Raw genomic sequence first — 13,476 nt, 5'->3', positions numbered from 1 at the left:
CAGAGGGAAAATACATACAAAGATCAGAACATACATAATTACTCAGAAAGAAAAAAATTAAATAAATAGATGAAAACACATACATACACATTAATGTTACTATGGAGAGTATGTATATGCCCTCAATCTTGAAAACAAATTTCTCAAATGTTACATACACATCATATTTTCTTCCTCTTAACAACAACCATATACAAACATGGGGAGCTATTTCTTACAACTCATTCAAAAAGATGCCTTAAAACAGTGGTTCTCAACCTTTTTTGAAGACTGGACCCCTATCATATATTAAACCATCATAGTAGCACTTGTTTATCACAAATAAGATTTTGCATTCTGGGGTGAAGTGTGGCAACAGCAGCAATCAGACTTCTTTCCAGGTTGAGTCTGTTTCTGTTTTGTCTTTATGTTCGCCATGGCTGAAAATGTGACCTCACACAAATAGGTTGATCCAAAAGGCAGAAGTTCATACAGAGCACATTTCCCTACATCAGGGTATTCTTTCTCAACACTGCACCAAAACTTTGTCTGTGGAGTCTCTGAAAACATCATCTTCAAACCCCCATCTGAGGACAAATCTATAAGACGTTCCTGAAGACTAACAGGAGCGGTCTCAATGCTGGTTGCAACAAAAGGGTTCCTTATCCAGTCAAGTTCAGAATTCTGAACCTCAATGTTTGGAAAATATGACTTGAACTCAGAGGAAAGTTTGCTCATGTGTGCCTGTACTGTCTGTAGAGTGCTGACTTTATCAGCTCCACCATTTAAAATGCACCTGTTAAGCTGAGGAAAGCTGCTGAGATCCCCATCCTGACTTCCTTCTCCAGAGGTCTTTTTTATTCTTGAAACCGGAAACTCGATCATACATGTGTAAGACAGATGTGTCTGCACCTTGTAGTTCCAAGTTCAATTCAGCCAGCTGAAAATATCCGCCAGGTGAGCTAAGTGGGCCAGCCAGTTGAAATCTTTCAGCAGTGCTGCAAGTGGTTGCAAATGCTCAGAGAAAAAAATTGCCAACTTGCTCCCCGTAATTCAGACAGTCTCTGAAGTGTTTTTCCTCTCGAGAGCCAGCGTACGTCAGTGTGAAGCAGTAATTGATGGTGCTCAGTGCCCACGTTCTTCGCAGTTTTTTAAAGTCTGGCATTCAGAGGTCAGGATTTGATGAAGTTAATGATTTTAACAGCGTCATTAAGGACTTCGTTTAATTTCGGGCTCAATAATTTTGAAGCTAAAGCTTCCCTGTGAATTATGCCAGTGCATTGTTTTGATGCTGGGGTGTACCTGCTTCACACGTGAGACGAATCCATGGATCCGCCCCATCATTGATGCTGCTCCGTCCGTGCGTATGTGTGAGCACATCTGCCAATCCAACGAGTGTTGCATGAAAAAAGAGTCCACAACATAAAAAATGTCCTCATCGGTGGTTTTGCCCAGCATTGGCTTACAGAATAGTATATGTTCACTGATATCGTCCGTGTCCTTGTAGCGAACAAATGCAACCAATTATGATTCGCCACTAATGTCAGTTTAATTGTTTAATCGTTTAATTGTAGAGCAAAACTTGTAGTCCACTTTAAGTTGGCTACTATTAGATAAAATTAAGTGTTTTTTTATTATTATTGCTATTTATTTATTTTTTTTACTGATCATACGGACCCCCTGCAATTACGCCACGGACCACTAGGGGAAACACTGCCTTAAAATAACTGTTACAATGCAAGAAAAATCTGGGCGTACCGGTTTAATATAATCTATCCATTTATTCCAAATTAGAAAAAAGTCTTCTATCGGAGTTCTCAATGAAAAAGATTTTCCATCACATATATAATGTGTATTGTATCAATTTACTCTTCAACTGTGGGTGACTCTGGCTTTTTTTAGTAATTACTTTTTTACTAGCCACCAGTTGAATTAACAGTAATTTCTTATCCTTATTGTTCCAGCCATCTAAATTTACAGTGGGGAAAAATTATTTGATCCCCTTCTGATTTTGTACGTTTGCCTACTGACAAAGAAATTATCAGTCTATAATTTTAATAGTAGGTTTATTTGAACAGTGAGAGACAGAATAACAACAACAACAAATCCAGAAAAACGCATTTAAAAAAAGTTATAAATTGATTTACATTTTAATGAGTGAAATGAGTATTTGACCCCTTGACAAAACATGACTTAGTACTTGGTGGCAAAACCCCTGTTGGCAATCACAGAGGTCACACATTTCTTGTAGTTGGCCACCAGGTTTGCACACATCTCAGGAGGGATTTTGTCCCACTCCTCTTTGCAGATCCTCTTCAAGGCTGATGTTTGGAAACTTGAACCTTCAGCTCCCTCCACAGATTTTCTATGGGATTAAGGTCTGGAGACTGGTTAGGCCACTCCAGGACCTTAATGTGTTTCTTCTTGAGCCAGTCCTTTGTTGCCTTGGCCATGTGTTTTGGGTCATTGTCATGCTGGAATACCCATCCACGACCCATTTTCAATGCCCTGGCCCTGACGGTACATGGCCCCATCCATCGTCCCTTTGACGCAGTGCAGTTGTCCTGTCCCCTTAGCAGAAAAACACCCCCAAAGCATAATGTTTCCACCTCCATGTTTGACTGTGGGGATGGTGTTCTTGGGGTCATAGGCAGCATTCCTCCTCCTCCAAACACAGCGAGTTAAGTTGATGCTAAAGAGCTCGATTTTGGTCTCCTCTGACAATAATTTCACCCATTTCTCCTCTGAATCATAGGCAAAATTCAGACGGGCTGTACATGTGCTTTCTTGAGCAGAGGGACCTTGCAGGCGCTGCAGGATTTCAGTCCTTCACGGCGTAGTGTGTTACCAATTGTTTTCTTGGTGACTATGGGCCCAGCTGCCTTGAGATCATTGACAAGATACTCCCGTGTAGTTCTGGGCTGATTCCTCATCGTTCTCATGATCATCATTGTCACCTTCTCACCGAGCTGCTTGGCGATGGTCTTGTACCTCATTCCAGCCTTGTGTAGGTCTACAATCTTGTCCCTGACATCCTTGGACAGCTCTTTGGTCTTGCCATGGTGGAGAGTTTGGAATCTGATTGATTGATTGCTTCTGTGGACAGGTGTCTTTTATACAGGTAACAAACTGAGATTAGGAGCACTCCCTTTAAGAGAGTGCTCCTAATCTCAGCTCCTTACCTGTATAGAAGACACCTGGGAGCCAAAAATCTTGCCAATTGAAAGGGGATCCAATACTTATGTCAGTGGACAAACGTACAAAATCAGCAGGAGATCAAATAATTTTTTCCCCAATGTATGTACCCAAAAATAGAGATCCACAATTAAAACAATCTCTACTTCAAAAACAGCTTCCAGATTCCTTTTAATCTCTTGCCAATATGGGGTTAGTTTCTGACACCTCCCAAAAATATGGTAGTGGTTAGCTTCCTTACATGATTGAGCCTTAGATACTGATAAGAACACTTTTATTATCCCCGTCTCAGTGATTTTCAATATTTCTGGTTTGATATTCACATTCAATATAGTGTTTTACTTGAAGATATCTATAGAAGTCACTTTGATTAAGCACATATTTTTACTTTAGTGATTCAAAGCTTTGAATTTTGCCCTTGTTGAAAAATTTAATAATTTGAAATTCCTAGTTTAGCCCAGATTCAAAGTCGGTCATCTATTCTGTTTGGGAAATCAGTATCTAAGTGGGGAAACTCACATCTTAAAAATTTGATGCATCTTCCAAACCACCCATTTTCTTTGCTTGATGCCAAATTTTAAATAATAAATTGATCCATGGGTTTGTTTTCTTTCTATTTCAATCCATCTTGCCGAATATACTGGAATGCTCCAGCAGACCAATGGCCTTAATTGGGCTGCATAATAATATTGTTGTAAGCATGGGAGGCCTAACCCACCTTTCTCTTTACTTAATAGTAATGTTTTAAATGTTATTCTGGGGTTTTTTTACCCAGCCATAAAAATCTAGATATTAATTTATTCCATTCTGTAAATTGTTGATTCAAAATTTCTACAGGAAGTGTCCGATATAAGTATAATAATTTTGGTAGAATGATCATCCGCACTGAATCAGCTTTGTTCCAATGTAATGAATCAGATTTTTTTTTTTTATTAGAGGGACTGTAATTTAAATCAAATAATTTTGAATGGTCTCCAGACAAATTTACTCCTAAATAATTGATTTTGTATCCCATTTTAAATTATATTTCTCTGTAATTTGTCTAGGTGGATCATAATTAAATGTTAATACTTGGGTTTTTGAGACATTCAGTTTATAACCAGATATGGCGTCATACCCCTCAAGGAAGTTAAATAGTATAGGAAGTGACTTTGTAGGTTGGCACATATATATCAATATATCGTCAGCAAAGAGGGCTAATTTATGCTCTCCGGACCCCATATCCAATCCTTTAATTGAATGGTTTTGCGTAATCCATTGGCTCAATGTTTCAATAAATAAGGCAAAAAGAAGTGGTGAAATGGGGCACCCCTGCCTTGTGCCCCGCTCTAATTTAAATGGATCTGATAACCCTTCATTAATTTTAATCCTTGCATAACGCTTATCATACGTTTTAATTATTCCAGTAAAATTCTTGTGAAATCCAAATTTTGCTAATACCTCCATCTCACGGAGTCAAAGGTTTTCTCTGCATCTAAACTCATGAGCCCAACATTCAATGCTGTTAAATAGCTTGAGAAGGGGGACTTCTAGCATATTTTTAAACTTGGACCTCATTATTAAAGTATGAATTCAAGCAGCAGAAACAGCCCACACTCTCTACGTTTTCTTTGAGAAATATGCATTTTTCTTTCATTCATAGGCTATGGTTGCAATAAAATTGTAGTTAAAAAATGTAAGTGCCATTGTTTAAAAAATGCTTTATTGACTGACGTTTCATAGACATTCAGTTGTTATGCTTTCAAATTTCATGCCATTTGTATGTATATAATTTCACAGTATTTTCATTACTACATTAGTAATGAATTGTACTAGTAATTACTAAACTAGCTACTTGTGCAGTCACAATTCTATAATGGTACAATTTACTCATGCATTTTTTTGTATTACATTAGATTTTTTTTTTTTTTTTTAATAATTGTACATAAATAGGTTAAGCAAAACAAATGTGTCTTTTTCTGGGAACTTTTTAACTGCGGGCAGACATACATAGAATAAGGGACACTTAAAATATTTGTACTGTACCATAATGTGTCCCATATTTTCCATTTCTGAAGTTAAGATTTTTACATCAAAACAAAAGCTCTTGAAAAATGCAATGAATTGCAAGGCTGTAGAGAACAGTGCACTATTGCAGACTTATATACATTATTTTAATATAGTCAGTTATGAACTACAGTGGGCATGAAACTCCAGGGCTGAAAATGAGTCCCACTCCGGCCCTGATTGAGTGCATTTAAATTCATAACAATGTTTGTGAATATAGAAATATGAAATGATTCTAATAACTGAAATGATACTTTAAAATGAAAGTAAAAGGGACCATCTTTATCACTGACTTATTCTTTCAATCGATTCGTTCAAACATTGACTCGCTAAATACATTAAAAATGCAGATTCATTCATTAACGAATGAATGACACTGTGTTTCCATGGAGATGCGCAGCAATTTAGCTGCGACTTTGTTTGGAACCATTTTTGTTGACAAAGAGCAAAATCAGACAATAGTGTTCTTGTAGGTCACTTACTATTAACTTCTTGTTTATTAAACTGCTGTATAAAATCAGTACTTTTAGCACTTAGTACTTAAAGCAGCTGCTGGTACACAAAATACTGAGTGCTCCTTTTGAAATTGACCTTTTGCCCATTTTAAGAAATCTGCTAAAAATGTTTGGTTTAGTTGTGAAATATGACAAACACTGAGCGCATCTGGCTCAGAATCAGCCAAAGCACAAAAGCAGACATGAATTTAGCAGTTAATCACATGACACGCTGAACATTCCAGTCACACCAGTGTGATCGTACACATCAAAGTGTTACTTTACATCAGAAATTGTGATCACATGTAAACAGCTTCTCTCCAGTGTGAATCTTAATGTGTTTTTTAAGGCTTCCTAGTTCAGTAAAACTCTTTCCACATTGTTGGCAATTGAAAGGTTTCTCTCCAGTATGAATTCTTATGTGGACATCGAGATGTTGTTTACATGTAAAACTTTTTCCACATTGAGAACATGTGTAAGGCTTTTCTCCAGTATGAATTCTCATGTGGTTTTTAACGCTTGTTTTTCGAGTGAAGTTCTTTCCACACAGTTTGCAGGTGAAAGGTTTCTCTCCGGTGTGGATTCTCATGTGGACATCAAGTTTGTTCTTATGTGTGAAACTCCTTTCACATTGAGAGCATGTATAAGGCTTCTCTCCAGAATGAATTTTTAAGTGGTTTTTAAGGCTTGATTTCCGAATAAAGCTCTTTCCACATAGCTTGCAGGTGTAAGGCTTTTCTCCAGTGTGAATTTTCAAGTGCCTTCTAAGAGATTCTTTAAGAGTAAAACCTATTCCACATTGATGGCAAGTGTAAGGCTTTTCTCCGGAGTGAATTCTCATGTGCCTTTTAAGAGTTTCTTTAAGAGTAAAACTTATTCCACATTGAGGGCATGTGTAAGGCTTTTCTCCAGCATGAATTCTCATGTGCCTTTTAAGAGTTACTTTAAGAGAAAAACCTATTCCACATTGCTGGCATGTGTAAGGCTTTTCTCCAGTGTGAGTTCTCATGTGGGATTTAAGGTCTCCAAATCTGTTGCAACTCTTTCCACACTGTTGGCAGGTGAAACAACTTATATTTCCTGTCTTATGAGATCTTTTTTGTGTTTTTTCAGTCTGTGAGCAACTAAATGATTTTTTTCCAGTTATGAAATCACAGTGTTTCTCATACTGATCTTTATCTTCATTGAGTTCTTGATTCTCCTTTTTCAGTGATATCAAGTCTAAAGCAAAAAAGACAAATGCAAGTTAAAACCAGTTTTAATGGCACAAAACAAACATCAAAACCAAAATGTATACTACATCTTATATGCTCTAAGCTACTAAAAGATATTAAATATAATCACAAACCACTTCACTTTCTTCAGGACATATTCCAAAAACATTCAAACTGGCAATTATTTATCCCCAAACAGGATAATTTAATTATAGCCTAATCTGCCTTTTATTTCTAAAAATACTACAAAAAGTGTCTTCTCAACTATACTGAACAAAATTATAAATGCAACACTTTTGTTTTTGCCCCCATTTTTCATGAGCTGATCTCAAAGATCTAAGACTTTTTCTATGTACACAAAAGGCCTATTTCTTTCAAATATTGTTCACAAATCTGTCTAAATCTGTGTTAGTGAGCACTTATTTCTCCTTTGCCGAGATACTCCATCCACCTCACAGGTGTGGCATATCAAGATGCTGATTAGACAGCATGATTATTGCACAGGTGTGCCTTAGGCTGGCCACAATAAAAGGCCACTCTAAAATGTGCAGTTTTATCACTCAGCACAATGCCACAGCTGTCGCAAGTTTTGAGGGAGCATGCAATTGGCTGCATGAATGTTCACCAGAGCTGTTGCCCGTGAATTGAATGTTTATTTCTCTACCATAAGCCGTCTCCAAAGGCGTTTCAGAGAATTAGGCAGTACATCCAACCAGCCTCACAACCGCAGATGACGTGTAACCACACCAGCCCAGGACCTCCACATCCAGCATCTTCACCTCAAAGATCGTCTGAGACCAACCACCCCGACATCTGCTGCAACAATCGGTTTGCATAACCAAAGAATTTCTGCACAAATTGTCAGAAACCGTCTCAGGGAAGCTCATCTGCATGCTTGTCGTCCTCATCAGGGTCTCGACCTGACTGCAGTTCGTCGTCGTAACCGACTTGAGTGGGCAAATGCTCACATTCGATGGTGTCTAGCACTTTGGAGAGGTGTTCTCTTCAAGGATGAATCCCGTGTTTTCACTGTACAGGGCAGATGGCAGACAGCGTGTATGGCGTCATGTGGGTGAGCGGTTTGCTGATGTCAACATTGTGGATCGAGTGGCCCATGGTGGTGGTGGGGTTATGGTATGGGCAGGCGTATGTTATGGACAACGAACACAGGTGCATTTTATTGATGGCATTTTGAATGCACAGATACCGTGACGAGATCATGAGGCCCATTGTTGTGCCATTCATCCACGAACATCACCTCATGTTGCAGCATGATAATGCACGGCCCCATGTTGCAAGGATCTGTACACAATTCCTGGAAGCTGAAAACATCCCAGTTCTTGCATGGCCAGCATACTTACCGGACACGTCACCCATTGAGCATGTTTGGGATGCTCTGGATCGGCGTATACGACAGCGTGTTCCAGTTCCTGTCAATATCCAGCAACTTCGCACAGCCATTGAAGAGGAGTGGACCAACATTCCACAGGCCACAATCAACAACCTGATCAACTCTATGCGAAGGAGATGTGTTGCACTGCGTGAGGCAAATGGTGGTCACACCAGATACTGACTGGTTTTCGGACCTCCGCAATACAGTAAAACTACACATTTTAGAGTGGCCTTTTATTGTGGCCAGCCTGAGGCACACCTGTGCAATAATCATGCTGTCTAATCACCATCTTGATATGCCACAGCTGTGAGGTGGATGGAGTATCTCGGCAAAGGAGAAGTATTCACTAACACAGATTTGTGAACAATATTTGAGAGAAATAGGCCTTGTGTACATAGAAATAGTCTTAAATCTTTGAGCTCAGCTCATGAAAAATGGGGGCAAAAACAAAAGTGTTACGTTTATAATTTTGTTCAGTGTACGTTCATTTTTGCATAGTAACAGTACCTTTCAGGATTTAAACCCCATCATAGTACAGAAAGTGTGAATAAAGAGACGTTTCATCAAACACAAGCATGGAGTGCCACAGGGCTCAGTATTAGGTCCTCTGCTTTTCCCCTTGTATGTGCTTCCCCTGAGGGACATTATTTCACTTTTATGCAAATAATACTTTTTTAAAATTTCCTTGTACCCTAACAAAGCTTCTCAACTTTTCTCAAGCAGTCAATTTCAAAAATCTGCTAATTACACACAAAGTTTTGAATGGCTGAAAGTCCTCAGTACTCAAGCAACCTTCTACTGTTTAATCCATTATTTTTATCACAGTCACAAAAATTCTGGTTTAGATTTTTTCTTTAATAGCCTTCATTGTCTGAGACTCAGGATCTCTCAGTTTAAGTCTAGACTTTTCAGTCAAACATACACCATGTTATTTGTGACATCTCTGTTTTGTTTTTTTTATTTAAGATTTATTTTTGGCGGTTTTGCCTTTTATTAGGATAGGACAATACTGTAGACAGGAAGCGAAGCAGGAGAAAGAGGGCAGTGGGATCGGGAAAGGTCCGTAATCCGGCACTCGAATTTAGGACGCCCAAAAAGCAATGGCGCTAAATGTGGGCACACTGCCCATGAGGCTATCGGCGCCGACATGACATCTCTTATTTAAAATTTTATGGCATCTTTGGTAATATTGTTCATGAAACCCATTCAACATGACAATCTAATGAGAGCCACCTAAATGACTGCTCAGCCAAATACAGCTGATTCTAACAATAGCCAACCTGACTGGCGAAGCCATGCACTAAATATTAATATAACAAATTTGCTTCATCTCGAAATAGAGTAGAAACTAAATAATGTTAAAAACATTTATGATTTAAATGCAAGATTCATTTAGTATATACATGTCTTTGTTTTCAATATTTTGATGCTGTGGTCACGAGGTCCAAGTCGTAGCTCTCAGAAAACTCCCAGTTCACAAGTTGTTCTACGAGGACGTGAACGTGGAAGATTACGAGTTCTACGAGGACGTGAACGCTTTTTACAAGTTGGAATCTCGTCATTATGGTAATTCCGATATGGCGTGAATGCACCTTTACTTGGAAGCTACAGGCAGGTGAGTTTTAATTAGGGTTGGAGCTGAACTCTGCAGGGCTGCAGCTCTCCAGGACCAGACTTCGCCACCCCTAGTTTACATTTAGACAAAACCGACTGTGCTTACGACACTGGTCTCAAACTCAATTCCTGGAGGGCCACAGCTCTGCACAGTTTTGCTCCAACCCTAATCAAACACACCTGATCCAGACAATCAAGGTCTGCAGGATGAAAGAAGGTGACATAGTTCGGAATATAAACTTTTATAACATTTTTGAGAATTTAGCATGTAAATGAAGCATTCTGGTGCACTCTGACAACAAAAAGGAAAAAGACAACATATGCTTCAAGTAAAAAAGCACATTTATACCACAAACTTTTTGGACAGTGCAACTCTTGTCATCGGTGTTCATACTTCTCTTTGTGAGCAGTGGAGTAATTTATTTTTGCAAATTTTAATGTTCACTTTAGAGTGCACATACTATCAACAAACTCCATCTTTTCACTGCGGTCGAACACCTGTCTACGAGCTTGCAATAACCCAAGCGACTAGTTTGCAGGTATGAAGAAAACAGTTTGATGTTCGTCGTAGGAGAAGTCACAATGCAGGACTGTGCGCCAAATCTTCTGACACTGCCAGAATTTCGTCAGAGGTCAAATTTGATCGCAACAGCCATTAATCAACTGTCGGTGAACATGTCAAACTAACGATCAAAGACTACAGATTTTAGCCTAGGATTATAGGAATCTTTTACGATTTTCTAAATTTGTCTCAGACGGTTTTGACAGTATTAGCTCAAAAGATAACTTAGTTGAGTAATCAGGCTCTGTTAGACAGGCTTTTTAGTTCACGCGCTTTGGGTGTACAGTCTCAGAAAAAGCGCACATAAGACCAGCGCGTGAATGAAAAGTTTAACCGACAAGACTTTAAAACACACGCGAATAAGTGCAGTGTCCCGTGAGAGTAACTCTACCGCTGAGTTAACACTGAATGAATGTGGCATTGTACAGTATATTGAGACTGAGGCACCAGAACTGTAACTGATAGAATGCGTGCTGTAGCACGATACTACGATATTTCTTCAAAAGCTGATCGTGGAGACATTTTTATTATCCACGATCAAAAATCGTTAGCTCCCTGTCACGTGGCACATACAACTGTATGCAGTAGTGCAGTAATTCGCGAACATTTAGCAGAGAACTGAAGAGATCGCACCACAACAATTATTTGCACAAATGCTCCCAAATATATTTTGGGGTCACACAGATTACGTAACAAAATGGTTGCAATTTTGAGCCTTGTCCTGGGTTACCACCGAAAACAAAGCAGAGCTGCACTGACGAACTCTTGATTTGCATCTTTCAGAGGCAAGATGAAAAGAAAATACCACGTAAACTTTTCTAAAGACAATCAGTTCCCATCAGATACATTCATATATACTCCAACTCCAATTGTATCGCGATTTGTTTAGCATCTCAACCGATTTGAATCGTCACATATTTGAATCTGTTTTCAACTGGCTTGCAGTTAATCGTTACATCCCTAATCGCAGTGTGCAGCAGCTCGTTGTGGTGCAGACAAAAAGTGCCAATGACTGCGTTTACATGTGCACGAATATTGCGATTATTTCCAATAATCAGAGTAAGGACTTAATCGCATTATGATGTTTACATGTCAAGAGCAAAGCTCTTACTCCCGTTTACATGCAATTTCCATTATTCGCTAAGAATTGTGGTTAATTTTTTACTGCCATTATTCACATACCCCACTGGACAGCACAAATGATGGACTCAGAAAGAGCAGTGTTGGTCGCTGTTTTAATTTATTTACGTCTAATGCATAATGCTTTTGTATGGCTGTATTCCACGCTTTTTCGGCGCCATGATAGAAATATGATGGAATTTGTTTGCCTATACGCTGCCGTCGCATTCTGTTCGTCCTTTCTGGATGAGGGTAAGGAACAGAGCAACCTGATCTCACAGAATTCCGTGCAATGTTCACGGACTTAATTAACCTCGAATCTGTGGTGGCATCACGGAATCGCCGAAAATTCCGTGATGGGCTCACAGAAGGCATCAGCCGTGGTCCATGCACGGATTCACTGGTTTCTGTGCGTGGAGCACGGCTGATGCCTGTCACTGACTTACATTGGTATCACTTCTGTGAGTCCATCACGGAATTTTCGGCGATTCCGTGAAGCCACCACAGATTCGGGGTTAATTAAGTCCGTGAACATTACAAGGAATTCTGTGAGATCATGTTGCACAGAGACTGCTGGCAGCTTGTTGTGTTTTCCTCAGAATGCGATGCTTTCTTCCCCTCCATCGTTTCTAATCTCCGTATTATTACAGGTGCGTGTCACGTTATTCTTATATGTCACAAGCGCATGCGCACTTTGGTCAGAGCGGCAATACTGCGATTAAGGTGTTTACATGCCTGTATATTCCGATTAAAATCGGCGTACGCCACCTATGTTAATACGATTATGCTTGCTGCGATTATGAGCTTAATCGTATTATTTAGATCGAAGTATTGCGTTTACATGAGGTAAAGCATAATCGCAATATAGCCAAAATCTCATTATAATCGCATTAAGAGGGTCCATGTAAACGCACTCAATGTGAAGCCGCTTTAAAAGAGTGAAAGAGAGAAGACGTGGTACAGCTGAATCACTCAAATGACTGATTTAATCTGATAGCTTGCGTGTATTATTTCAGGCCTACTCATCTAACCTACATGCTATATTGAATAAATATTTGCAGGTACTTCCTCATTATAAACTTGAAAGCTGCAGGAATGAGTAAAACTATGCGACACAATCCCCCACGAAATTCAGGACCTGATTAAATAGCCTATAACTCTGTCATACAGAGATTTGTGAAACAAATTTCTAGTGAAATTTAATGTCTGTATGAACCCTAATAAAAGCAACTGATGCACGCTGTTAATCACTTAAGCTGGTCCACCAATGTGATTGTGTGAATCCTCTATTACCTCACTCTCCTCTAATCACATGCCGGATCGGTCACCCCGCTTTGTTTTCCGGGACCTCACAACTTACAAATTAAGCACTGACGGATGCCCAACTTGAACGTAGGATCCTCTCAGGTTCACTAGAATGCAGCATTAGTATTTGTCTGGTCATGTGACCTCAATGTCACATAAAACTGTTTTAATTAGGACGCTCATATGACATTCTTCTAAAATATCATTCATTTCTGTAGAGCAGGACATTTTAATAGGGATCAAATCAGTGAGTTTAGCTTTGAGAATGAAAACCAACCTGTTTGTTCCTCAGTATCTTCATGTTTGACTCTGAATGTTTCTTCAATCTTCATGTCTTCACTTTCATCTTTAATAAACGCCGTCTTTGTTTGTTCCTCAGTATCTTCATGTTTGACTCTGAATGCTTCTTCACTCTCCTCTTTAATAAAAGCCATCTTTATAACCGTGTGTCACGTGGATCAGTTGCTTCAGCAGGAGTTTTTCTGTGTGTTTGGGCACTTTGTCCTGTTTAAAATGAGAATTAGCAGAAAGAAAAATGAATGCAGTCTAAATCTC

The 13,476-nt window shown here is 39.1% G+C and overlaps 1 protein-coding gene across 1 annotated transcript in view; it reads right to left on the bottom strand.

The window, feature by feature from the left end:
* Positions 1 to 258: 258 nt before the first annotated feature.
* LOC131538738 (gastrula zinc finger protein XlCGF57.1-like) overlaps positions 259 to 13,476 on the bottom strand; it is a 37,137-nt gene continuing 23,919 nt past the window's right edge. The window contains exon 4 of the mRNA XM_058772813.1: positions 259 to 6,775. Within this exon, the coding sequence (XP_058628796.1) occupies positions 6,001 to 6,775 (775 nt within the window). The 3' untranslated portion in view covers positions 259 to 6,000. The remainder of the gene's footprint in view (positions 6,776 to 13,476) is intronic.

Source organism: Onychostoma macrolepis, chromosome 04 (assembly GCF_012432095.1).
Source record: "Onychostoma macrolepis isolate SWU-2019 chromosome 04, ASM1243209v1, whole genome shotgun sequence".
Classification (NCBI taxonomy): domain Eukaryota; kingdom Metazoa; phylum Chordata; class Actinopteri; order Cypriniformes; family Cyprinidae; genus Onychostoma; species Onychostoma macrolepis.
Note: the sequence above shows the minus strand (reverse complement) of the source record. Positions and strands in the feature narration are given on the sequence as shown.